The sequence below is a fragment of the Clarias gariepinus genome, chromosome 6, assembly GCF_024256425.1.
Source record: "Clarias gariepinus isolate MV-2021 ecotype Netherlands chromosome 6, CGAR_prim_01v2, whole genome shotgun sequence".
In the NCBI taxonomy this organism is placed as follows: Eukaryota; Metazoa; Chordata; class Actinopteri; order Siluriformes; family Clariidae; genus Clarias; species Clarias gariepinus.
Genome location: NC_071105.1, coordinates 22,464,745 through 22,491,352, shown reverse-complemented (window position 1 = coordinate 22,491,352; position 26,608 = coordinate 22,464,745). Strand labels below are relative to the sequence as shown.

The 26,608-nt window shown below is 37.8% G+C and overlaps 1 protein-coding gene across 7 annotated transcripts in view; it reads left to right on the top strand.

Annotated features, from left to right (window-relative positions):
* The window catches only part of ralgapb (Ral GTPase activating protein non-catalytic subunit beta), a 53,607-nt gene that overhangs the window by 9,947 nt on the left and 17,052 nt on the right, over positions 1-26,608 (top strand). For 3 of the 7 annotated variants that reach the window (XM_053497973.1, XM_053497972.1, XM_053497971.1), the window contains exons 3-12: positions 6,255-6,457; positions 8,148-8,314; positions 8,575-8,761; positions 13,021-13,152; positions 14,655-14,833; positions 16,270-16,320; positions 16,871-16,918; positions 19,617-19,765; positions 21,518-21,725; positions 26,077-26,278. In XM_053497973.1, coding sequence (XP_053353948.1) covers positions 6,255-6,457; positions 8,148-8,314; positions 8,575-8,761; positions 13,021-13,152; positions 14,655-14,833; positions 16,270-16,320; positions 16,871-16,918; positions 19,617-19,765; positions 21,518-21,725; positions 26,077-26,278 — 1,526 coding nt within the window. The remainder of the gene's footprint in view (positions 1-6,254; positions 6,458-8,147; positions 8,315-8,574; positions 8,762-13,020; positions 13,153-14,654; positions 14,834-16,269; positions 16,321-16,870; positions 16,919-19,616; positions 19,766-21,517; positions 21,726-26,076; positions 26,279-26,608) is intronic. The other 4 variants (XM_053497977.1, XM_053497978.1, XM_053497976.1 and 1 more) reach the window with 2 other exon arrangements.

Here is a 26,608-nt window from a genome sequence, read left to right as displayed (position 1 = left end):
TTGATACAAGGGGTATCGCAAGCACAAAGCATTTTTCCCCCGCTGTCTGCTCCAATTCTCTTGCTCATCCAAAACCTGGTTGCAACATATCTTGATGGAAATATTGGAAAATTTAAGCTTTAATTCTAAATATATGTCCCAATACTTCATTACAAACCTAATTGAATTTACCGCAAAGTTTAAAGCCATTTGCCCTTTCTCTGTCAAGGCTTTTAGACAGCAACGTGGTGATCATTGTTTTGGTGCAACTCCAGAGACTTGTACAGTTTATACCATTGTGTGCTGAAGCTGACTCTCATCTCGCAATGGCCAAATAATTTACTTTGCTTTTTTCCTCCCAGTTAATTTGTCATCTATCTGTGTATTTTTGTGCACGGTTGTGAACACTACAGGCTATGCAGGAACTATTTTGGTAAAGGCATTTGGTATCCTGTCAGGATGAACCTTTGTGTGTTGTATTTACATAATTTTGCCTTGGAAATGTTCATAGAATGTGCACGGAAGATTCTTCGAGCTTGTTACTCCTGCTGATTTTTTTTGTCATGTATTAGTTAATGTAAAGGCTTAAAAAAAAATAATTTTCTTATTTGTAGGAAGCGTGGTATTGCAAATTCTGACCCTTTAGTGTGTGTGTGTGTGTGTGTGTGTGTGTGTGTGTGTGTTTCACTTCATGTTTTGGAGGTTTAACTTCCCCATCTGTTATATTGTATTTGCGGTTCCTGCAGGCTTCTGTGCAGCCTGATAACAGTAGAAGGATATCCTGCGAATTCCCTTCGGTCCTTCTCTGGACCTGATCCTTATCGATTGTCTCCACCCCCTGAGCTTCCACACAGGCTTCAAGCTATTTGGGTAATGCAAGTCAGTGCCAGGAACATACTCACGGTGCTTTTCTTTGTAGGCACCGTTTTTAGGTCAGGGACTTTTTAGCTATTCATTAGTGGTATAAAGTATATACCACACGTGATCTTCTGTTATAATCACATCGATATCGTGACGGCATATGTTCCCATTTAATGTGCTTAATGAACACTACAGTGGTGAAGTGATGCTGTAAATACTTAAATGACATTTTTAAGTAGATTTGAGGTCCCAGATGTTTCACAGCTTGCAGCCAACACAAGCAACCTCAGAGGCTACTGGGTACTCGTATCAGGTCTGTTAAAGTGTAGCAATACCACAAGTGTGTGTTAATGCTTCAGCTTGAAATATTATTTAGATAATGCATTTTAATAATACCTTAACATCCCCCTGTTTCACTCCTTTGAATGTACCAGTTCAGTGTCTATGTAAATTAGCTACTACTGAGACACAGCCCAGAGAAAACAGCAGAGCTAAAAAAACGACATGGTGGGGGAGGGTAACTCCTTATGAGGTCACTCACTATCACGCACTCATTCTCTATACTGTTTAACCTGTTTAGGGTTGTGGAAGGCCTGAAGGCTCTCCTTGGGGACTCATCAATCTGTAAATGAGATCATATTAGGGGGAAATCTGTTTACCTTTGTTTAAGCTCTGGTCAGTACAAAATCTAAAAAAGGGCAAAAAGATTTTTTTCCCCCCCGAAGAATTTTAGTTGTTGTTTGTGAACGCACAGTGGAGACCCATTAAAATGTCAAAAAATTGACTAATATTGTATTTTGAATCAGAATTTCTATTTAAAATACTTTAAAATGTCATTAACATGGCAACAGACATAGTGTCCTGTGTATTTTTTTTTAGTGCATGCACAAGGTGTTTTGTTGGAAATGAGTAACCATTAAGTTAAACCTTTGACACATATACATTACTTTATTTTTTTATTTGCATGTCCTAGCCTGGGGCTGGGGTCAGAGAGCAGAGTCAACATAATATAGTGCTCCTGGAGCAGACAGGGTTAAGGGCCTTGCCCAGGGGCCCACAATGGCAGCCTGGTGGAACTGGGGCTTGAACCACCGACCTTCTACTCAGTAACCCAGAGCCTTAAAGGGGTCATACAGCACTACATGCACTATTTTAAGCTGTTTGGACTGAACCGTGTGTTAGGAGAGTGCGTACACAACCACTCTACGATGATAAAGAGCCGCCCAGTGGTTTTCTTTTCGTTTATTACAGTAACATCCCCCTTCTGAAATCAGGCCAATCACAAATGCCTGTCGATGTGACGCCAAACCGACAGAGGCCGCTCCTACACAAGTTGATTGACACTGGTGTTTTAGCAAAGACCCGCCCCGAGTGAGAAGAAGCTGTCGGCCATTGTTTTTCGCCGCTGGAGCAAAATGTTGCCTAAGCGGGTGTGGTGTACAGTTGTTGGGTGTAATAGCGAACATAGCAGTCGTCATTCACTACCTAGGGTTAGTGACCTAGGGTACCTACCTAGGGTTAGGTATCTGAGCCACTGAGGAGGCAGTGGCTGAATTTAGTTTTTAAAGCTAACGTCCCCGCCGATTTACCTAAATGCGTTCATGTTTGCGATAATCATTTTTCACCAGACTGCTTTATAAACGCGGGTCAATATGAAGCAGGTTTTACTAGGAAGCTGCTCCTAAAAATGGATCTGTACTAACGCTTCGTGTTCCTGCTTCATCTTCACCAGGCTCGGTGAGTGTAATTTATTTTACTATGACTCTTTGCAGATCGCCTTTTCTAATAATCACGATGAATGCGGAGTGTAAGTTAACTTATACTCTCATAGAACATGGTTATGGCTTCTTCTCTATGTACATCCGTCTCTATATAATCCCTAATCCCCCGTTTATAATAAACAATGCATTAAGGTGACTGTCTAGTTGCAAACTGTGTACGTAGTCGGAAAACTATGTTATGCTTACCTTTGTAACGTTAGATGGTTTATAACGATGTCTGTCGAAGATTAAGAAGTCATGTAAACACATCAGTAAACACATCGCGTCCGTATCTCTCTCGGGGAGGTTTTTCCGCTTTTTGTTGTTGTTGCTCGCGGCAGCGGAGGTCATGAGGCAGCAGAGGTCATGAGCATTTAAATTAGCATGTACTGAAACAGGTTGCTGAGAACAGAGCTAGTTTTTACCAGGTAAAAGTAGTGTTTTTTTTACACAATCCTTTTGAATTTTTAATTAACGTATAATACAAACTTTTCATTAGGACCCTAAAGATCATATTAACATTTAATGAAAAATATGATGTGTAGGACCTTTAAGTCGCTGTGCTACCTCTGCCCTATTATTGGCCTAGGATAGTTAATTAGTTATGTTAACGAATAAACCCTCTCCAGCTTAATGACCATGAGCTTGTGCTACTTTATAGCTGTGTTTAAACAATAACCTGGACTCACTTTATTTTTAATCTATATAAAATCCACCCAATGGTACTACATTACTGACAGTTCCAATGTAAAGGAACAAAATAGTAAAACTGCACAATGATGTGTTCAGCATCAGGAAATACAGGCTTGAGACTCTGTACCCTGTTTATGTCTATACTGTACTGCACTTTGTGGCATTCTAGGTTAGGTGTACTAGACCTGCTAGCGAATTAAACAGCCTGAAACTTTCTAACAACAACAAACTTGAGTGAGATTCCTGACAGACAGACGAGGTATAAAATGCAAATCCATACGAAAGCCACCAGTGTTTGTGAAAATGGTTTGAGCTTGGAAGGAAGTGGATAAGCTTTATTATTTTTCTTTTAAATGAAACTGTACAGTCGTGGCCAAAAATTTTGAGAAATACATAAATATTGGAAATTGGAAAAGTTGCTGCTTAAGTTTTTATAATAGCAATTTGCATATACTCCAGAATGTTATGAAGAGTGATCAGATTAATTGCATAGTCCTTCTTTGCCATGAAAAGTAACTTAATCCCAAAATAACCTTTCCACTGCATATCATTGCTGTCATTAAAGGACCTGCTGAGATCATTTCAGTAATCGTCTTGTTAACTCAGATGAGAATGTTGACGAGCACAAGGCTGGAGATCATTATGTCAGGCTGATTGGGTTAGAATGGCAGACTTGACATGTTAAAAGGAGGGTGATGCTTAAAATCATTGTTCTTCCATTGTTAACCATGGTGACCTGCCGAGAAATGGCGTGCAGCCATCATTGCGTTGCATAAAAATGGCTTCACAGGCAAGGATATTGTGGCTACTAAGATTGCACCTAAATCAACAATTTAAAGGATCATCAAGAACTTCAGAGCTGGCTCAGGAATGGCAGCAGGCAGGTGTGAGCGCATCTGCACGCACAGTGAGGCGAAGACTTTTGGGAGATGGCCTTGGTGTCAAGAAGGGCAGCAAAGAAGCCACTTCTCTTCAGAAAAAAAACATCAGGGACAGATTGATCTTCTGCAGAAAGTTTACTGAATGGATTGTTGAGGACTGGGGCAAAGTCATATTCTCAGATAAACCCTCTTTCCCATTGTTTGAGGCATCTGGAAAAAGGCTCGTCCGGAGAAGAAAAGGTGAGCGCTACCATCAGTCCTGTGTCATGCCAACAGTAAAGCATCCTGAGACCATTCATGTGTGGGGTTGCTTCTCATCCAAGGGAGTGGGCTCACTCACAATTTTGCCCCAAAACACAGCCATGAATAAAGAATGGTACCAAAACACCCTCTAACAGTAACTTCTTCCAACAATTCAACAACAGTTTGTGAAGAATTTGGTGCATTTTCCAGCACGATGGAGCACCGTGCCATAAGGCAAAAGTGATAACCAAGTGGCTCGGGGACCAAAACTTTGAAATTTTGGGTCCATGGCCTGGAAACTCTGCAGATCCTAATCCCATTGAGAACTTGTGGTCAGTCCTCAGGAGGCGGGTGGACAAAAAAAACCTACTAATTCTGACAAACTCCAGGAAGTGATTATAAAATAATGGGTTGCTATCAGTCAGGATTTGGCCCAGAACTTGATTGAGAGCATGCCCAGTCACATTGCAGAGGTCCTGAAAAAGAAGGGCCAACACTGCAAATACTGACTCTTTACATAAATGTAATGTAATTGTCGATAAAAGCCTTGAAGGTATGAAGTGCTTGTAATTATATTTTAGTACATCACAGAAACAACTGAAACAAAGATCTAAAAGCAGTTTAGCAGCAAACTTTGTGAAAAGTAATATTTGTGTCATTCTCAAAACTTTTGGCCACGACTGTATTATAAGGCCAGCGTTTAAGGTAGAATGCTGGTTTATGAAACATTCTAAACTGTCTAAAATATTTAAAAATATTTTTAAATATCTGTCGAATAATGAAGAGGAGACAAATGTATTGGACAGAAACATATGGGTGAGAAATTTCAGCTTTTAAGTAGAGCAGTAATCATGTCTCTTGTTTTCTCTTCGTTACTTCAAAAAGATTTCAGCGATTCGTTTAGATGCCATAAAAGAATTTTACCTGGAACAGTAGAAGAACTTTTTTTTTACAGTTTAATCAAGTGTTACCACACAAGCAGGAGTGCAGTTTTATTGAACATCAGGAGTATGTTACAGTATAACGGCACTATATTGAGGCTGATATTGCTTTTATACAACAAGATATTAATATTGATTAACCGACATTTATTATCGATTAATTCAGACAGTATGGGCAAATCTGCTTATTTTGTATTTTAAATCTGCTAAGTACTTAGCAGTTACATTTCTCAGTTTGTGATATGTTATAATGTAATATAAAAACCTAAAAAAAAAAATAAAGTAATGCAAGAATGTTTGGTTAAGAAAATGTATTTTTTTTTCTTACACACATAAAGTATATATCTATGATTGTGCAGTAGAACTCCGAGGGATAGTTCAGAGTTTTCCATGTCTGTCTTATAAGTATATAAGTACATTACAATTATAAAGTCATTATAATTTTTTTTCCTGAAGAGACTGTGAAGCTTTTCATCTTGAATGCGAGTACAATCTAAGGGCCAAATTTTCCAGCCTTCATCCCATGCTAAAATGCATTCCATAGTCCAGTGAAGCGTCCCAGTCCCACTGAGACAAATCCATTTAATATTTGGTAACAAATGCAACTCTCATTCTCTGGAAATAGCTGAATCAAATGTGCATCTTTGGAAAGAATTTTGAGATTAAATTACTGAAGTGTTTTTTTTATTTTTTATTTAAATTGAAATGTGTACCTTTTAATAAAAAAAAAAACATTGCAAAAGCTACAGTGCAGGAAACATGGTCATACTAAATTAACTTTAAACATAATTAAATGTTTCATTTGCTGTTTCATTACAATTTATGACCTTGTTTTTTTAATAAATGGTGTGTGGAAACGTCCCTAATCTTTCTCTTGATCTTGTGATCATCCTCAGGTGAAATGGACTATGGAGGTAATATGCTACGGTCTGACTCTTCCTTCGGATGTAGAAACCCTTAAGCTGTGTGTGGACGTCTACACGGACTGGATCATGGCACTTGTGTCGCCACGAGACTCCATACCCCAACCCATCATTAAAGAGCCCAACCTTTATGTCCAGACGATCCTCAAACATCTTTATAACCTCTTCCTGCCAAGGTAATAACATGCATGATAAAAAAAAAAGGGCTATAAACTTTGTATGATTAATTTCATCTTTACTAGCAAGATCAAATACTAAGATATTTAATTTTTAAAGAATCATTACTAGGGTTTAATTAACTAGAGTACTCTTAATGACTCAAGCCATTTGGCACAATCCAATATGTTACTATCTCTATAAGAATTACCATAGGTCTTAGAGCTCCCCTAAAGTGAGTCTGTTAATGCTATAGTTGAAATACTCCTCACATAAGGCATTTTTCTAAACACACCCTTTTAGTGTCTATGTAAAAGCTTCTACTTAGTTAAGGTCTTAGTTGAAGTTGCGGTCCTATTAAGGGGAAATTTAATCTTGTTTAAACCCCTGCCAATACAAAAATAGAAATGGGCCAAAAAGCAGGGAAGGTATTTTTCTCATGTTTGTTGAACACTGCAGACCTATTTGATTGACTAATTTTGCATAATATATCCCCTTTAAATGAATTCTTTAGGTTCTTTCGCTCATTAATTTACACATCAGTTTGCTTTAATATTAAATAAGTTGTTGAGTTTATAGCAGATATAATCTGGGTACATGTTATTGTCATCTGACCCAGTTAAATGTTAGTTAAATGAGCTGGATGTAGTGCATAATCACAAAAAAAAAAAAAAAAAAACCAATTCTCTATATATGTCATAAACATGCTTCCATCTCTGTGATTTTTTTTTAAAACTGATTATAATCTCAGTTTATGTCTATATTGTCTGTGTTTAGAAAAAATTTTTTCATTTTTGCACCGAGGTCAGTGTAGACACTTGTTGCAAATCTCTAGTTAAGAGTAATGGACACCAAACAGCACTCACTAAACTTCATCATAGTCAAAACTCAAACACTAATTTCTTGAAAGTTAGATGAGACTCCTTTGTGAGTTACTGGTTCAATGACTTAGGTCCAGGTTCAACATGTACATAAATTACTGGAAGAAGTAGACAGTTCAAAGATTTTTATACAAGTGGGTCAACATGTAACGCACACCTGCATAAAATCAAAGTTGGATAATAATTGAAATGAAAAGCAGCGACCAGCACCTACTCAGTCACCGACTGAATAAATATGTTTTGTTTGCAAGCAAATAATTATATAAGCATTGTATGGAAATGATCTGCAGACCTTGTTTGCATTAGGTTTAAGCAAATTATTACAGCCTGTTATGTTCTTTCCAAACTATAACTGAAAAATAAATAATTCCTGCATTTTATCTGAACTTAATATTTCCAATCTGAGCGACTGATATATTTCAGGCTGTGAATGTATACTAATGTCAGCCTGAATGCACACAGGCCTATGATCAGGTTCGGCTTTTTCTAGTCCTCACGGCTGTAAATTTTAACTAACAAAAATCTTTTAGCTGTGTGTTATCGACAGTGTAATCATAATGCCCTTCCCTGATTATTTACAATCATTTTTCTAAAATCTGCAGAATAGGAACATGAACATCGTGTTATGACGTAGTTCTTCAGTTCGCTACGTGTTTGTGCCTAGCGTGGGTTTTGTGTAATGTGTGGGTTTTGTGTAATGTGTTTAAAGTTGAGGAAAGACATAAGGCTCATCCAGTATAATGTTTTGACCCCAAACTGTGATTCATCTTATTTGCTTCATTAGCACAAATATGTAATGTATGACACTAAATGTTTGTGTGCCTCCCAGGCCTGAGCACTTCAGCCCTATGCACTTCAAGCTGTGTCAGCAGGTGCTCTCTGCAGTGCAGAAACTCGCCCGTGACTCCTCCTGTATGGCCAGAGAGACATGGGAGGTGCTGCTTCTTTTCCTGCTTCGGATCAACGACACGCTGCTAGCCCCACCCACTGTGGGAGGTTTGTAGCCATGGCAACATCTTTTTTTTTTTTCTTTCATTTTTTTCCCTTAATTCCAAAACACTGCTGCACAGTTTCTGCTTTGTGATTCAAGATTGTCAAACATGATACCCTGCTTTTTATAGTTTTTGCACACGGCTTGATGCTGTGTGAGTTAGGAGGGTATTTCATGCTTATTGTACTGTAAATATTTAATGTCGTTTAGCCAATACAACACGATGATTTTGTGTTTACAAGTCGGCTGTGCATGTCCCCTACAGGTGGCATAGCTGAGAAGCTGGCTGAGAAATTGATCAGTGTACTGTTTGAAGTTTGGTTCCTGGCCTGCACACGCTGCTTCCCAACTCCGCCATACTGGAAGACTGCCAGAGAGATGCTGGCGAATTGGAGACACCACCCCCCTGTGGTCGAGCAGTGGAGCAAAGTCATCGCAGCTCTAACCTCAAGGTGCAGTTATATATGGTGTGAATTAGTTCCAGAGATATAATGATTCGTTAAAATAAATAATTATAATAGATATAGTCTAAATAAAAATTCAATATTTAATTGTTGAATTGTAGTGGGTAGTAGGTGGCCTCGCACCTCTAAGGTCAAGGGTTCAAATTCCAGCCTCCGGTTTGTGTGCGTGGGGTTTGCATGTAACCTCTGTGCTTGGTGGGTTTCCCTTGGATACCCTGGTTTCCTCCCACTGTCCATAGACATGCAGATTACATTAATTGGAATTCCAAAGTGTGCGTTTTGTTTGTGTGTGGCCCTGCGATGGATTGGCACTCTCTTGTGTACCCCACCTTGTGCCTTAAGTCTCCTGGCATAGGCTCCAGGACCCCCGCGACTCTGTACAGGGTAAGCGGGATAGATTAAAATATTTATATAATTATATGAGGCATGTTGATTTTTTTTTTCTTTTTTTATGATGTGGACACATGTAGCTACTTTATCATTCATTACTTTTTAAAGACAGATGGTAAGGGCCTTCATTTTTTAAACAAATGAAATAATAATTGGAATAGTTTTTATCTTCATGGTCATAAAATATATGGCTGATTTTAGTGAAACAAAGTATGTACAGTGGTTAATCAATCGGAATGTAGGTCCTACCGTCGCCGCGCTCGGCGGTACCGTTTGGCTTTGTGCGTTTGCTGGCTTTTACCGTTGAGTGGCGCTATATAACTACAGGCTGACGCCTCATGCCTTAGTTCATTCTCTGCTGGATTAATGAGACACAGAGTTTTAGAACTGCACGTAGTAGCGGATAAAATCAAGTAAAACATTGTAGTTAAACAAATTTATAATCACAGAACTAAAATGACGATACAAATGTAGAATTTAAATTAAATTAAATCTTATTAGGATCAAATTTAAACCAAATAAATGTTAACACAGTGAGCCTTTAAATTTTATTTATTATTTATTTTCTAATTACGTGTAATTAGAAAAGACGCGTGTAGGGTTTTGTGTCGTCTTATATCTTGTGTTCTTTAAATTTATAGTAGATTTATTAACTAAAATAAATGACCATAAAAATTATAACATTGTCAGCACGTTCTACTGCGTCAGCTGATGTTGGTCATTCAGCCCCGCTTGTGTTTTTGCGTTATTATAAGAATGAAATGCAGGAGACTGTTATGATTTGTAACGGGTTCGACCCATGTTACTCAAACAACTCAGTTCAGGTGTAAGTAAATGGATAGAAAGTAAATGTCTGTGCTGTTTGGGGGAGGGACGTGCTAATGATTTGGTCGGCTCTGTGTGTGTGTGTGTGTGTGTGAGAAAGAGAGGGGTGTCGCTGTCGTTTTCAGTGAAACAAAGGCTCAGCTGAAAAATGTTAGGCACATCAGTCATTTAACCCCCAATAAAAGGTATTTGAGTGTTATGATAGTTGTAATATAACAGATGCGCACTGAATACTAAACCTAAACCAGGCGCGGAGATTAATGAACCAAGATAGCCCCCATACCTGTTTAAAAAAAAATAAAAATACCAAAGAATATTATTGTGTATAGACTGATTAAAAACAATGCAATTTATGCTATCATAAGGAAAATAACAAGTTCTTCCATTCCAATGATTAAAAAAGGTAACAATGTCAACTTTAGAATCTAGAATCCAGGAGATTAAAATTACGCAAATTGAAATCACTGAAAGTCTCCAGAAGAGCCTTAGATTCAAGAGGTTTTTAAAGTGGGGAGAAGTGCATTTCAGTTCCTCTGAATGTATAGGTGAGAACAGCCGATTCACACCTGGGGAGGGTGAATAATTTGTATTTGAATGTTGTCTGGCATTGTAAAGCACTATAGTGACACTAAAAGAACAACCCAGGATTAATAGGAATTCTTATACTGCATAAACATTATTTAGCACAAAAAAATTCCTCGCGCTCGGGAAAACTATGCGTGCGGTTGAGCGCTTTTTAGATTATAGGAAATTAAAACGGAGGGTTTTTATTTAGACTATTAAAAAAATAACCTGCGTCTATTTTTAGGCGTGCCAGCTGCCACTTTTTAGTTAGAAGTTTTTAATACAAAGCTTATAATGCCCACATGACATGACGGAATAAGGCACGGCTGGTGATGATTGGGGTTTGTTGGGTTACAGTGGATTTTACTACGCGGTGTGAGTGCAATGGCCATCCGTCTGCTCGCGCTGACTCTGCTTTCCGCGGATTGCCGTACCGCCCCCCTCCCACCTCTTGCTCCTTTGAAGTCCCTGGGGCGCGTTCCATTTGCCCTGCTTGCATGCCGCACTTCCGCGTTGTTGCACTCGCGCTGCATACACAGCGCGTAGTAAAATCCACTGTAGCCCAACAAACCCCGAGTATTTTATAGCGCTGGGTGCAAGCTCGGGCAACGATAGCAACGATAGCTCACCAGTCATGTGTAATTCTGCGGTCCCGCTGCTTCGCATGTCTGAAGGGGAGGCCGCCTAACTAGTGAGCGAGGAGCGATATTGATTTGGGCGCACGCCGTGACAGGCTAAAAAAACTGTGTCAGATTAATGTGCAAAAACTATATAATAAAACTATATAAGACTACATGCCTTTATAAGACTCAACTTTTATTTAAGCGCACTCACAATAACGAAAAAACGTTGTGATTTTGTAAGTGTTGTGATTTTGTAAGTGTTGTAAGCTGCGCTGCTCTGTATTGTTTTTGGTGAACTTGAGCGCATCAGAAAATGAACGCAAACGTTTTTTTAAATGGTCAGAGTCAGTCCGCTTGCTGTTTTCCCGACGCGTTCATAATCATTATTCTACTTCTGCCGGTGCGCTCTGGAAAACTTCATGCATGCGGCTGAGCGCTGATTAAAACTATGGAGTAAATTAAAGAGGAGAATCACGATGCCGAGTCGAGGTCCTGAGCCCAAACCTCATTTAAATTAAATTAACAAATATTATAAGTAAAAAAACAATAGCCCATGTTTAGAAACTGTTTATAAATTCTTTCCGACATGAGTTGGTCCGGTGTTATGCGCAGAGCGCCGGGAGATTTCCTGAAGCTCAGAAATCACTGGGCATGTTTTCTAAATAGCCGCTATCTTTAATAACTGATGGAGGTTTTGAGCTGTATACACACGGATTCCTGCCTATACAACTCTTAAAACTACACCTGTAACACAATAAACAGTAATATTTCAAACATTCTGCAGGCTGATATTTGGAGAAAGGAAAGAATAATGAATAAACCAGTTGTTGGGTCAAAATAACCCAACCAGGTGTTCATTTGTAAACTACATCTCATATGAGCCAACATGAGCAACCCAACAATGTGTTTAAAGTACCTGAAATAATCCAGAACTTAAATAACAATAAACCGATACAGACATACGCTGTATAACGGTTACTGTTGTATTTACGGCAACGAGCGAAAATGTCACTTTGCGCCACCTGGCGGCCATTTTACGAATGACTTTGAAATGCAACTGATTTATTTTGGCCGCTGACGTTTTTACGCGGCGGTGAGCGCGACGGTAATAACCATTCCAATTGATCAACTACTGTATGTATGTATGTATGTATATATATATATATATATATATATATATATATATATATATATATAATTGGGCTAATAGTATGAGTAATGTTTTTAGAACTGCTAAGGAGGATTTTTATAAGCACAAAGCTGTTTAATACAAATTATGCATGTGTGAGAGTTTGGGCCAGTAAAAATATAATTGGCGCGTGTGCAAAACCAGTTTAAAATTAAGACCCAGATGTACAACGTAGTAAATTGTAATTTCGCACTATGGATTAACTACAGCCTGTTACACCACTAAAACATGATAAAATAAATGCTAAAAAGTTGAATTACTAATACTGTGGTGTTGCCACAGAATATCAAAGTAATGTGAAGATGTCAGCTACAGTATGGCTTAAAATCATTAATCATCATCATCATCATCATGTTCATTGTAAATGTCAATGTTTTACTTAAAAATCCGATCCCAAATGCAGAGATGTAGTGGGATGTATTTTTGCTGTAGACTGTCACCTCAGAATAATTAAAACAGGTAATGATAATTTTAGAGGATTTAATAAATAACAGTTAAGCTGGGAAAATATAAAGGTGAGACCTGCATGGGCGCACGGCTGAGACCTCTGTATAGCTTGTCGGTCTATGGTGAATTATGGTACGAAGGTAGATATAATTTTCATGGGAATATTTATTATTTGTTATCTCATGTAATAATATTTTGTTATTTTTCAGACTGCTAAGGTTCACATATGGACCATCTTTCCCTCCTTTTAAAGTGCCAGAGGAGGAGGCCAATCTCATACCTACGGAAATGGACAACGACTGTGTAGCACAGACTTGGTATCGCTTCCTACACATGCTTAGGTATTGAGCCGAACATTACATTTCCTCTCATTGATTAAACAGAAGCTTTCATTAATACAAGATCGCCAAGAATTAGTTTTCAGTCTGTGTTCAAATTGAAGTTGTTGTTTTTTTCAAGTGAGCACCAGTACAGTGAAAAGTTGTATGTGAATGCTGGTCTTGTCTAGCTCTGATTGCACTGATTTGCAGACAAGCATCATGTTTTAAATGGTAATTCAGGCAGCTACATGAGGGATCCAGAGAAACGCAGCAACAATCAACCTGACAGCAAATTGAAGACAAGTCAAGTTTCTGAATCCTGGATTAGATATAAGGACATAACAGGATGTGTGAAAACACCAGAGCTATTTTCATTTAGCGAAATGGTAGAATCTGTGTGGATAGGATAGTTTTAACATGAAAATAGGATCTGATTGTCCAAAACCCCTGCTGATTTTTGATTAAGGAAAACAACTAGATCAGAACATGCACTATAGCAATATATGAGATGTCTACCAGACATGTCAAAATACAAGTAGCATTTTTGGTAAAAGCAAATATAGTATGAGTAAAATTAGCCTTTTAAAGATGGTGTGTAATTCAAAGAGCTAGTCTAAAAGAAAAATGGATAAGGATTGAGCATTGAGCCTTATGAAACGCCAGTACACAGCTACATATGATATGAGCATGTCTTTGAGTCACAAAGCTAGTGATTACAAGGTTTGAGAGGGCAGATAAGTGAGACATTCATTAATTACCAAACCAGTTGGGATCTTGGAGATGGTTTATATTGAGTAAGAGAATAAATATATTTTTTTTTAATAGGACTTAAAACACTTATTAGTATTTAACTACAGATTTGTATGATATGAGGTTTTTCATACCTCTCTGTCTTTAAGGGAGTAGGTACATGACTTTTGATGAATGAGACACTAATTTGCATTTGATAAAGGGAAGGAAGCGATCATCTGGAAAAAGAGGAAGAAAACAAGTTACTGTACAAGTTAGGAAATGAGGAGTAATATGAGAGCTGAGGTAAGGGTAAAGATTGGCAGATCTTGTTAACCTTCTCCCTAATGAAAGCAATTAAGTCTTCGGAGGACTGTTGTGGACGGAGGAAAAACCTGTGGAGGGAATTGAGAAAAAGCATGTGTCGGACACAAATGCTTCCATAGTAATAAAAAAAAAAAATGTTAACAGTACACGAGCTCAGTATTTTGTTGTTATTTCCATGAGGGACATATTACAGGAGTGATAATGCAGCTATTATCCAAAAAAAAAAAAAAAGCTCAAAAGCCAAAACTGATTTATGAAATGTTTCTGGATTTGGATATCCAACTTGATAAATTAAGACCAGAGCAAACAATTATTTTAAAGAAATTTGGAAAGAGGTTAAACCAGTTACTAGGCCTACAAATGTATATATAAATTTAAAATGTATGACTTTATATTTGGAAATATTTCAATTTCCTTCCTCTGGGATTTTCACACTTGTAAGAAGATGTCTTTTTCTTTCTCGTCAGTAATCCAGTAGATCTCAGTAACCCTGTGATTGTGAGCTCCACTCCCAAGTTCCAGGAGCAGCTGCTGGGTGTCAGCAGTGTGCCCCAGGAGGTGATCCAGCACCCCTGCCTCAAGCAACTGCCTCAGATCTTCTTTAGGGCCATGAGGGGCATCAGCTGCCTTGTGGACGCGTTCCTAGGTGAGACTGGTTGAAATTATATCATGGATTTGAACGTGATGATTCTTACTGTTTTTGATACCTGCTACATTATGTACAGATGCATCAATACCAATACAAGTATCATGTGGCAGCCTGATACTTGCTCATGCTCATATTTGTGGTCATGCACAAGTGTGCGAATATCAGTACCACAAAAAGGCTACGATCTTTACTTTAACAATGGCATTTTAACTATTTAAAAATATTAAGATGAGTCATTTGATACAACATCTTGTAGGATATAACAGTACGTTTTATAGAGAGTGTGGTGCAGTACTACATGCAAAGCCGTATCAGTAGGAGTGTTAAGGTGCTGTGAATATTTTAGTTCTGCCAAGTCTGGGTAAAAGCTCTTCTTTTTCCTTTTTTGTCTGCAGAAATGCATGCGTCTCAGTGCTTAGTTTGTTGGTGATCAACTCATTTTCAGCAAGGGATTCTAATGCAATGAAAACGAGGAAACGTACAATACTGAACAGTAGTGCTTTTCTGACTCAATCATAGATAAAAACTGTTAACTCATGAACTTCATTTAAAATCAACTCACTACCATTATAAAGATGGTAACTAATAGCCCCTATGTAAACTGGGAAAACATAATCAGAGCTAATACTTAGTAATTAGTAATCAATTGTTGACATAAATTATTAATTTCAGCGCCAGAATTTGTGAGCACTACTTACTCTAACTTGGACCTAAAATGGTATTGATGCACCTGTAATAGTTACTGTTTCTACTGTATATTTATTAATGTATCACACTAAAAACCCACCATGTTTGCCCATTTAAGAAAAACTGTTTTAACCATGGAGTAATAATAGCATAATTGACATCAGATCATTTGTATAATCAAAAGCAATAGTAGCTTTCAGTTTTTGATATTAACAAGTCATTAAATTTGTGAACATTTGTTATCTACTGTGAACGCATTTGTTTTAAAAAAACAACTATATTTGATTTGTATTTTTTTTTTTTTAATTAACACAAAATTTCATCACTGTGAAAGGTATTGGGCTGTTTACGATAAAACACACACGCATTATAAGTGATGAAATCTACGTAATTAAATCTAACTATTTCCATAAGCAAATGCTTCACAATGTAAAATGATTTATAAATTAAATTGATTCTATTATCAGATTATTACTTTGATAAACACTGTATATTTTGCTGAACATTGCAAAACTGCCACGTTTCATAGTATAGACATTAATGCCACAATGATTTTAACTACGCCAGTAACTGTGCTGTTGAATGAAACAGCTTTAATGAAATTATGCCTCCTATTATACCTCCATGGTCTTAACAATGTAAGTCTTGTAATGTTTTTCTTTTTTTTTATGTAGTTCTGTTGTAGTTTACAGTACGTCTTCATAATGGAAATTTGTCCCAAAGTCCACTTCTTTTTCCCCTTCTAGGTGTGGCAGTTTTTAAGAAAAACAAGAGTCATGAAACTCTGCCCTCTTATGGTACTCAGTGAAAGTGCACCTTCTGTTTCTACTTCCTTCATGTAAATCTGGGCACTAGGGGTTCACTAATATCACACTTAGATCGAAAATTCCTTTTTTCACGCAAACATATTGTACAGAACAGAACTCAGTAACACTTAATTAGGGGTATTTGGTTAGGACTGGCTGGTTTGACTAACCGCAGAACAAGTAACAACTCTGATTGCCATCAGTGACGCCAGGAGCCCTGTGTTCAATAAAAATAAATGGTCTAATGTGATTAGTGTTTGTTGTTAAAGCTTGTCACTACTGCATGCTGCGCTTTACACATACAATCAGCTAGAAGTATAAATCAGCCAGCCGTCAATAGCGATCTTCTAAATCCTTTTAGGTTGACTCAGTTTCTGTGCAGGACTGTAGGCTTTACTTCTCAGGCTAATTGCCAGTGTGTGCTCTGTAGGTGTAATTACTAATTGCTTAATGCTTTGTATTAGCCACTTCATTGCTTTGTGCGTTGCGTGCAGTGTGTATCTCCGTACATCAGCGGACCTCATGTTTTTCTTCTTCTCAGGAGCAACACTGTCTAGGAGATATATTCGAGACAGACTTCCTTCTCTAGGTATCCTAAAACTGACCAACCTAATCAACTAGTGACTAACCAAGTACAGGGTTAGACACGCATCCCTACTGATTGTTGTTTTTTTGGGGGGACAAATAGTGTGTAGATGAGCTTTAAGGATGCATTAAGGCATGAATAAATGTATCCTTGCATTCCTTCGAGACTGTAATGTTGAATATGTAGTAGAACTAATATCGAAATAGAAAAACATAAAAATTTGTTTCTAATTTTTGATGCATTTGATTTTTGTATTAGTGCATTTTTTCTTGTGATTTTGTTCTGTTTGCATAGGAAAACTAGGGGGGAAAAGCTTTGTCATGAGCAGTATGATATTCAGATAAAAGTTTTTTTTTTTTTTTATAAAGTTGCATCCTTCTTAAAAATAAGAAAAAAAAAACTTGAAGGTTGTGTGTCTGCGTGTACTGCGTTTATGCTCTGTCAGCGATTTTAATCCCATTTGTCCCCAGGTGTCGCTGTGTTTCGAGACAAGCTCCCATCTTATGGTATTTCTTTGCTTAAAAACATGCTCCTGACAAATCACAGGGGTCTTGGAGTGATTAAAAGGTTGCATGCAACAACAAAAAAAGAGCAATGAGTGGAAATCATATAGGTGGTGCAGAGCGTGGGGAAAATAAAGGGTTGGCATGCGTTTAAATGAAAAAGCCGTTCCTAAAATCTTATGCATAGAATTGTAATGGATGTTTTAAAAGGCACAGGGAACCAAAATTTTATGGCTCAGAAAAGAATGCCCTCCATTTGTACTCCAGCGTCTCCTTTCTAATGGTTTACGCACCAAATGGCATTTCTTTGCATCGTGGGTCATTTATGTGGAGCTTTTTACTATGTCATCAGAAACAAATCTTTGCAGATTGGATGCAAAATCAAATAACTTTGAATCTACTCTACTCACCCAATCAATACTTACCATTCAGCTTCATGGATGTCTCTAGTATAGATGTTTTTTCTTTTTCTTTTTTAATTGATGCAATTTATAGCACATGTCTTTGATTACTGTGTGACTATCCTGAAATATTAATTATTTTAACCAGGTAGAAACCAAGTAAGCAAATCTGAAACCACCTGGTGTTTGATTTAAACTTTACTGGCGTTGTTCAGTGACCTTTCACAATTTTCACACTAGTGCACACAATAGTCAAAGTAGTATACAACATAAAAGTGTTGTGTTTATGCTATATTGCTGATTCTATGTGTAAGCCTGGCCTAAAGTAGCCGCTGTACTTATCCTGATTTGGTGTGGTCTGTGAGGAAGGCATGAAGCTTTCAGGTTTCATGGGATTTTTTCATTGTCTTTATATATATATATATATATATATATATATATATATATATATATATATATATATATATGTATATGTGTGTATATATAGTGAGATCAAAAAGATCACCCTGTAATTTTGCAAGTTCTCTTACTTAGAGATCATGAGGGGGCGGGGGGTCTAAAATTTTTTGCATAGGTGCATTTCCACTGTGAGAGACAGAAAAAGAAAAAAGAAAAATTCGGAAATCACATTGTATGATTTTTTTTTTAAAACAATTTATTTGTGAATTACTGTGTCAAATAAGTATTTAATCACTTGCTTATCAGCCAGATTTCTGACCCTCAAAGGCCAGTTATTTTGCTTTTAAATAGTCCATATGCTCTTACGGAGCCACTCCTGGGTTTTCCTGGCTGTGTGCTTTAAGTCATTGTTATGTTGAAAGACCCAGCCACGACCCATCTTTAATGCTCTGACTAAGGGAAGGAGGTTTTTGCCCAATATGTCACAATACATAGCCCCGTTCATCCTCTCCTTAATACGGCGCAGTCGTCCTGTCCCCTGTGCAGAAAAAGACCCCCAGAGCATGATGCTTCCTGCCCCATGCTTCACTGTAGGTATGGTATTATTGGGATGATACTCATTATTCTTCTTTATCCAAGCACGGCGAATGGAGTTAAGATCAAAAAGTTCTACTTTGGTCTCATCTGACCACAGGACTTTCTCCCATGACTCCTCCGGATCGTCCAGATGGTCCTTGGCAAACTTCAGATGGGCCTGGACATGGGCTGACTTAAGCAGGGGAACCTTCCGTGCGATGCAAGGTTTTAAACCATGATGTCTTAGTTTATTACTGATAGTAGCCTTGGATGGTCCCAGCTCTCTTCACGGCATTGACCAGCTCCTCCCGTGTAGTTGTGGGCTGATTCTTCACCATTCTTCGCATCATTGATGCCCCATGTATCTACATAGACTTTGGCTGATTGTGGGGTGCACTAAGTGTCTATGTGTAGTGTTTATGACAGCTAACGACCTCAAACAGCTAACGACCTCAAAAAAAATTTTGATTAACGAGCAGAGTGTAGCTGGACTATTTAAAAGCAAAATAACTGGTCTTTGAGGGTCAGAAATTTGGCTGATAAGCAAGTGATCAAATACTTAATTGACACAGTAATTCACAAATAAATTGTTAACAAATCATACAATGTGATTTTTCTTTTTAGATTTTGTCTCTCCCAGTGGAAATGCACCTGTGCTGAAAATTGTAAAGAAGAGAACTTAAAAAATCACAGGGGGTCAAATACTTAATGACCTCACTGTATGTGTATGTATGTATGTATGTGTGTGTGTGTGTGTGTGTGTGTGTGTGTGTGTGTATATATATATATATATACACATATGTCTCCCCACTTCTCTTGCAGGTATATCAAGACCTCGCTCGGACAGCGCTCCACCTACTCCTGTTAATCGGATAAGCATGCCACCGCCGACCACCACCAACACCACACCCCCTCACAGCCGCAGACACAAACCTACAGTTGTTAATAAAACCACCAGCAAAGCCTCTACGGTACGTTTCATTAAAGAAACATTACAAAAACTCTGAACCTGCCAGCATTACATAAACAAGAGTGTTGTTGGACTGAACACCAGCACAGTACAGCAACATTTTTATAACCAGTGTTGGGGGACGTTACTTTTAAAATTACCTAATTACATTACAAAATTACTGTCTTTAAAAAGTTATCAGTTACATTACAGCATTACTTTTTGATAAAAGTAACTAGTTATAGTATTTTTTCATTGCAGAAAATAAAAACTCATTTGTGATTCCTCATGCATGTTGTTTTAGTCAAGACCTTTATAATTATTCTACCTTCATCACTCAGCAAAGTTTGGCCCATAATCTGTTAACTACTAATACCCCTATCTCACCTATGTGGTTTTGCACGGTGGCCGTAAGTGCTGTCCATCATACTTCACTGCGAGTTTTGGCGCTGTAATTAGGTTTCCATTTTTCCGTGTGTCGGTCCTCGCATAGTCAAACCGCATAGTTATTGGGGGCGGGCCTTGTAGGACGACTTAAGACAATTCAAATACAATTCATTCATTTATTTGGTCCATCAACAAAAACTGTTACCACAGCTGGTTAGATTGCTGCAGGTTCCCATGCCAACATGCAGACTAACTGACAGCCCGTGGTATCAATTTCAGTCTAATGCTAACTGTTGCTAATATTGCAAAGCAACTGTTTTTTTAAAGGAACAAATTATTGTTTTTAATTAAGCAATACAAATTTTAAAATAACTAAAATTAATTTAAAGCATGAAATGATAATGAAATGTACCATTTCTATTGGTCAGAAATACTGACCAATCGAAATGGTACATAGCCAAAAAAAAGGTTTCACGCCTTCAAAAGGGTCAAATTATTTGGTCAAATTAAGCACCAAAAACAGTTTATGTTGGTTTGAAATTTCTGGAATTGAGTTAAGAAATGTTCAACACCTTATGAAAACCTGTAAGTACTGTGCTGATCCTTGTGGTCAGAAAAATTACTCAAACGCTTAGTAAAGAGGCATGATTAAAAAAAAAAAGACAGTAGAAATCATAGCTATTTTCAATAGTGAAAGTATGAGAATTCAAAGGATTGGGACTAAACAGCTGTGAGGACATAAGAGGACCATTTGTTAGTGAGACTAGGGTGCGTAAAGATTGGACTTTAGAGTTATGGAAAAAGTGGTCTGAACAGTCCATACTCGCTCAATACCAGAGTCTAGGGCACATCAGGGTAAAAAGGGAAGCGCATTTAGCTATGCACCCATCATGCATAGTGCTCACTATACCATCAGGAGATCAGGAGATGGTATAGTCTTTCTATACCTGTGGCGAGCCCCATAGAGCAGTGAAATGATCTGAGGTTGCTTTAGTTGGTCAGGTCTAGTTGTCTAGATCTACTGACTTTTTGAAATTATTAAAAAGTGATTCTGGTAGCGGAATCATTTTCACACATGAATTTGCCACCACATTGTGCATTGTAATCAAAGCTAAAGGTCAATGTAATTTTGTCATGTGCGACTTTGTCTATGTTTAATGTAGAAAGTAAGAGCATTTTCACATAACAGAACAAGTACTCACAGGATTGTCACTAAACAGCTGTGAGGCCAAATAGTGAGGGAGCATAAAGATTGAACTTTGGAGCAAAGAAAAAGGTCATGTGATCTGATGAGTTCAGATTGACCCTACTCCAAAGTGATGGTCATATCAGTGTAAGAAGCATCAGCTGTTGTATAAATGTCTAATGTTTGTACTTGACTTTCCAGACTGGCCAGTCCAAAGTGCTGCACCAGCCGTCCTCCACGTCTCCACTTTCCAGTCCCAATCAGACGAGCTCAGAGCCACGCCCGCTCCCTGCTCCCACCAGACCAAAGGTCAATAGTGTGCTAAACCTTTTTGGCCAGTGGCTGTTTGATGCTGCACTGGTTCACTGCAAACTTCACTCTGGCCTGAGCAGAGAAAGCAGCGTGACTGGTAAGGCGTTTCCTCGGGTTGGACCTCTAATACTTGTGAAAACATATTGCAGTCACTTGTTTTTGCTTTCGTTTCTCATTATCTCCCTTCCTAATTTATTTATGTTATTTTACTTATACAAAATAGGCTATTCCTACCTGCAAGATTGTACTACATTTGGAGTCTGATCATATGTGCCATTAAGGTAGCACTAATGTTGTGAAGCAGTTCCAGCAGTTATCAGCTCAGAATATTCTGTAGCGAATCACTGTGCTGTGGTGTTATAACACTGTTGATGGGGGAAATTGCTAGTAATCTTTATAGGAGAAAAATCTGACTATGTGGGTACAGGTTGGGGAAGGTTTTAACTGTTTCTCAAACATTTAAAAATTAAAAAATATTGTATTTTCAGGATTTGTTAAGGCTTTTACCTGTATTCCATGTATTTGTATTTAAATCAGCTCTACAAATATTTGGTGTCTCGATCTGAATGATGTCCAAAAAATGATGTCATTTGCCAAGGCTATGTTCAGATAACGGTTTATTTGGTGGCTTCTAAATGCCACCATATACAAACGTTAATTTGGACACAAGTGTGATTCCAGAAGATGCTACTGTACGCCCATCCACAGCCAGGAGCCCAAGAGGGTAAAAGATTTGCTGAGCTATCTTTGGCCTGTCAAGCAAAGTGACGCTATCCAATTGTTTTTGTGGAAGAGCCAGATAACTCTCTCCTCTAAGTGTGTTACTTTGCCCTGTGATGCAGCATGAGCAGATGTTTGAAAACAGGATTCACATGTCTCACAGGAAGCCCATGCTTGTGGTTGAGTATTGCAAAATGACCAAATCCTGAAGGAAGAAATATTTGTAATTGCTGCTTGTTCATCCAAACATGTGTAACATTGCAAGCTTAAACAACTTAAACAAAAGCATGCGTTTATCAGCTTAGTCACTTCCAGGATTAGGGAATGTTTTGAGATGTTTTTTGAATTAAATTTTTTTTTAGCATTGTTTAATAAATTGTTTTCCTTTTTTTTGGAGTAAATGCTTTTGGATATGATTATATTTAGTATTCATGGTAGTAGAAGTAGTAGTTTAGTGATGTAGTCTAACACCAGCCTGGGCTCTTAATGTTAAATTTCTTATCTTATTTATAACCTGATCAGCCACATCTTTAAAAATCACTGGCAGGTGAAATGAACACCACTGAGTATCTTGTTACCCATCATAGGGTATTATATATTAGCAAGTGAACAGGAGGTTCTTGGATTTGATGTATTGTTAAATGGGCAGGACATATGGGCAGATGTGAGTGACTCTTATTTAGTCTAAGTTGTGATGGCTTGATGACTGGGTCAAAGGATCTTAAAAAGCAGGTCTTGTGAGGTGATCCTGGTATGTAGTGGTTAGTACCCACAAAAAGTAATCCAACATAGGGCAACCGGTAAACTGTTGGCAGGTTCATCAGTGCCCAAGTACCAGAGAAGCATGGTGGGAGAATCTAGAATGTCTGGTCCAATCCAATAGAGAAGCTACTGTAGTACAAGTTGCTGAAAAAAGGCAATCCTTGTTTCCATGCTGACTTCTGTCCCCCATCAAAACATATGGTTATGTGAGTATTAGAACTGGACCATGGAGCAATTGAAGAAGGTGGTGGTTTGATGAATTACATTCTCTTTTAAATCATGTGGATGTTCAAGTGCTTGTGCATCGCTTACTTGGGGAAGAGATTGCACCAGCATTGGGGGGATCCTGTGAAGGCAGTATGATGTTCTGGACAATATTCTGCTGGGAAAACTCACCCATTCATGGCAACAGTATTCCCTCATTTAGCAGGTTAATGCAATCTGCCACGCTGCAAAAATAGTTCAGGAATGGTTTGAGGAGCACGAAAATCCAATCAAAAATCTGATGGAAGTTCTGGTCAAACAAGTCTGATCCATGGGGACCCAACCAACATACAGGATTTAAGTGATCTGCTGCTTACTTCTTAGTGCCAGATACAAGCTTACACCTGTAGAGTCCCTTGATGAGTCAGAGCTATTGGCACAAGGGGAGCGTAATGTCATTTGTGATCATTGTCGAGTGTATAAATGTCTTCAAAATTAAACTGTAGTAGAATTCAGAATCAAGGTGACCATACAATAAAAAAAAAAAGGTCAAAACTCTTGAAAACTGCTTTTGAAGTGTATGACATGCACGTGGAACGGAAATTGAAGTGGTATTAGATTTTAAAAAGCAAGAAAAAAACCATAATTAAAACAGTATTCTGAGCTGAATGTTAGTTTGATTTGTAGCCAAGTGTCAATGTGTTTGCTTGTTTTCTTTCCGTTCCATTTCTCTATATGCATGGTGAATAACTGAAATTGTTCTAGTCACTATTTTTACTCTACTATCTTTAGCTCTAGTACTATCCAAGTAAAGATAAAGACACAAAACGAAAACAACCACCATTTTGACATTCTTTATAGTTTCTGGATCTCTATTACTGCTGTTCTTTGATTTGTTTCCATTTTTTATCTCTGTTATCTTGCAGCAACATTTTTCCAAATTCTTCTTTCTTATAAATCTTGTAAGTAGGAACACAAGCTTTCCCAGTTGCAATTATTTGGTTGATTTATTTATTTTTTTTTCCTTTTTGACTCGTTTCTTTTGCTTTGACATTGTCACTTTTTGTTGTCGTTGCAGTATTGTTTTCTTGAGACAAGAGATTTGATCATTCATTGCTTGAGTCTGGTATTAGGGGTCCGGAAAATTTATTGACTGCTGCCCAAATGTCACAGGCTCAAATGCAACAAATATTCAAAAATTTTCTTTGTCAAATAATATCTAGATCAAAGCACCAGCAAAGGCCTGGGAATATTTGTTGTGATTGATCCTTTAGTATTTATTTATGTATTTCTTTGTTATCATAATTTTTTTGGATGTAAATTAACATACGATCATACGACCTGTTGTTTACTCATATCATCCACCTAAAGGACCTCTACTAACCAATCTCCTCCAAAGAAACACAACAACCAACATTGTCTTCAGTTTCGCCTGGTGTTTTCATTTACAATTTTATGATTTTTCAGTTCCTGTTACGTTTTTTGGTATGGACGTTCCTGCATGTTGTGGATGTGTGTGCAGTTTGTTTCTGCCATAGTGTGCCTTTTACTGTGTTATGGAAAGGTGCTAATCAAGAGTGATTTGCCTTTTTGTTTTCATTTGTTTCCATGAACTCTGAACTGCTGTGTTCAATAACAGGGAGGCTGACCAGGAGAGCTTGTCTCTCTTTTCATTTCTTTTTTTTCTTTGCATCAGATTTTTCCCCCAAAGATCCAGAACCATAATTGTACAAGAACTGTATGTGATTTAAACATTGAACTGTTATCAGATAATAATGGCATAGCACTTGTTAATGTGGCAGAAACGTTTGAAGGGTGTTCAAGTCAAATTGGGACTTGTGATAAAATTATTCATGAATTGAGGCATAAAACCTGATTAATATTTACAGAAGACTTCAAAGACAGTACGGCGATAAGTCTCTTGCAAATGTTTAAAGAAGGCCGTATGTCTGTTAAAGACTAGTTCCTGTGTTTATTTGGCAAGTGGAACACCTGATCCTTGAAAATCGACGGATAATTTGTCACCACAAGAAGAAGCACATCTCTCTGTGGGAACTGTGCAGACAATGATCAACGAACACTATTTGCACATTACAGGAACTCGGCTGGGAGTTATTGCCACATCTTCTGTACAGTCCTGATCTCGGTCCAAGCCATTTCATTATGTTTGGGTCATTAAAAGATTTCCTGGGAGCTGAGCATTTCAGACGTAAATCATGGCTCTGGCGTACTGAAAAAACTTACTACCTTGTGGAACAACAACTTGATGGTATCCAAGTGCTAGTGAAGCTTTGGGACAAGCACATTAGTGCAGCAGGGGGATTATATAAAGAAATAAAAGTAGTTTTTACTCTTTTAACCATTGTTATTTTGCCCAATCAAAAGTCCCAGTTTGACTTGAACCACTCTCAAAGTTGCAATCCAAAGATGATAAACCAGCAGATGAACTATAATAACCAGCACAACAGACATTTGAAATGGGACTGAATACATATAAGAAAATGTAGAACAGGTAGATGAATAATATTAGTACTGGTAATTCACTATGAAATGCCTTATAACGCAGTGTAGCCTGCATTGTAGTTGCAGGATACTATATATATATATATATATATATATATAGTAAAATATATTAACTTAAAAAAAATCTTTTTTTTGGTTCTCTTTGTCTGTAATCCCTGTTAAGACCATTTTTAGTGGATGTAAAAAAAAAACCTGTCATTTAAATTTGGCCTCTCTTGCTGTTTTCTTTTTTTTTTCAGCCCTTGCTACTCAGGCTGGAGTTGAATTGAGGAGAAAAGGTTCTCAAATGTCGACCGACACCATGGTGTCAAACCCTATGTTTGATGCCAATGAGTTTCCGGAAAATTATGAGTCTGGTCGAGCAGAGGCCTGCGGAACACTGTGCAGAATCTTCTGCAGCAAAAAAACTGGAGAGGAAATCCTGCCTGTCTACCTGTCAAGGTAGAGGAATTATGGGGTTTGGGCAAAGAATCTTTTAACAATGAGTTAGAGCTGCACAACTTAATAAAAAAATGTTAAATGTAAAAAAATAATAATAATAATTTATCGGAAAACTGTGGGGTGGTCGGGGGGAGGGGAGGTGGTTGAGACAGCAGCATGGACAGATTATAGATCCCATTCCACTGAGTTAGTAAAATCCTCAGTGTGCTGCCCAGGTCATCTGATTTTTGGCTGCCTGGAAATCTAATCAACCAGCCTAAAAATGGCATCATTAATAATAATTTAACCTCAAAATATGACAAGATTAGTTAGTTAGCTAATGACACCATT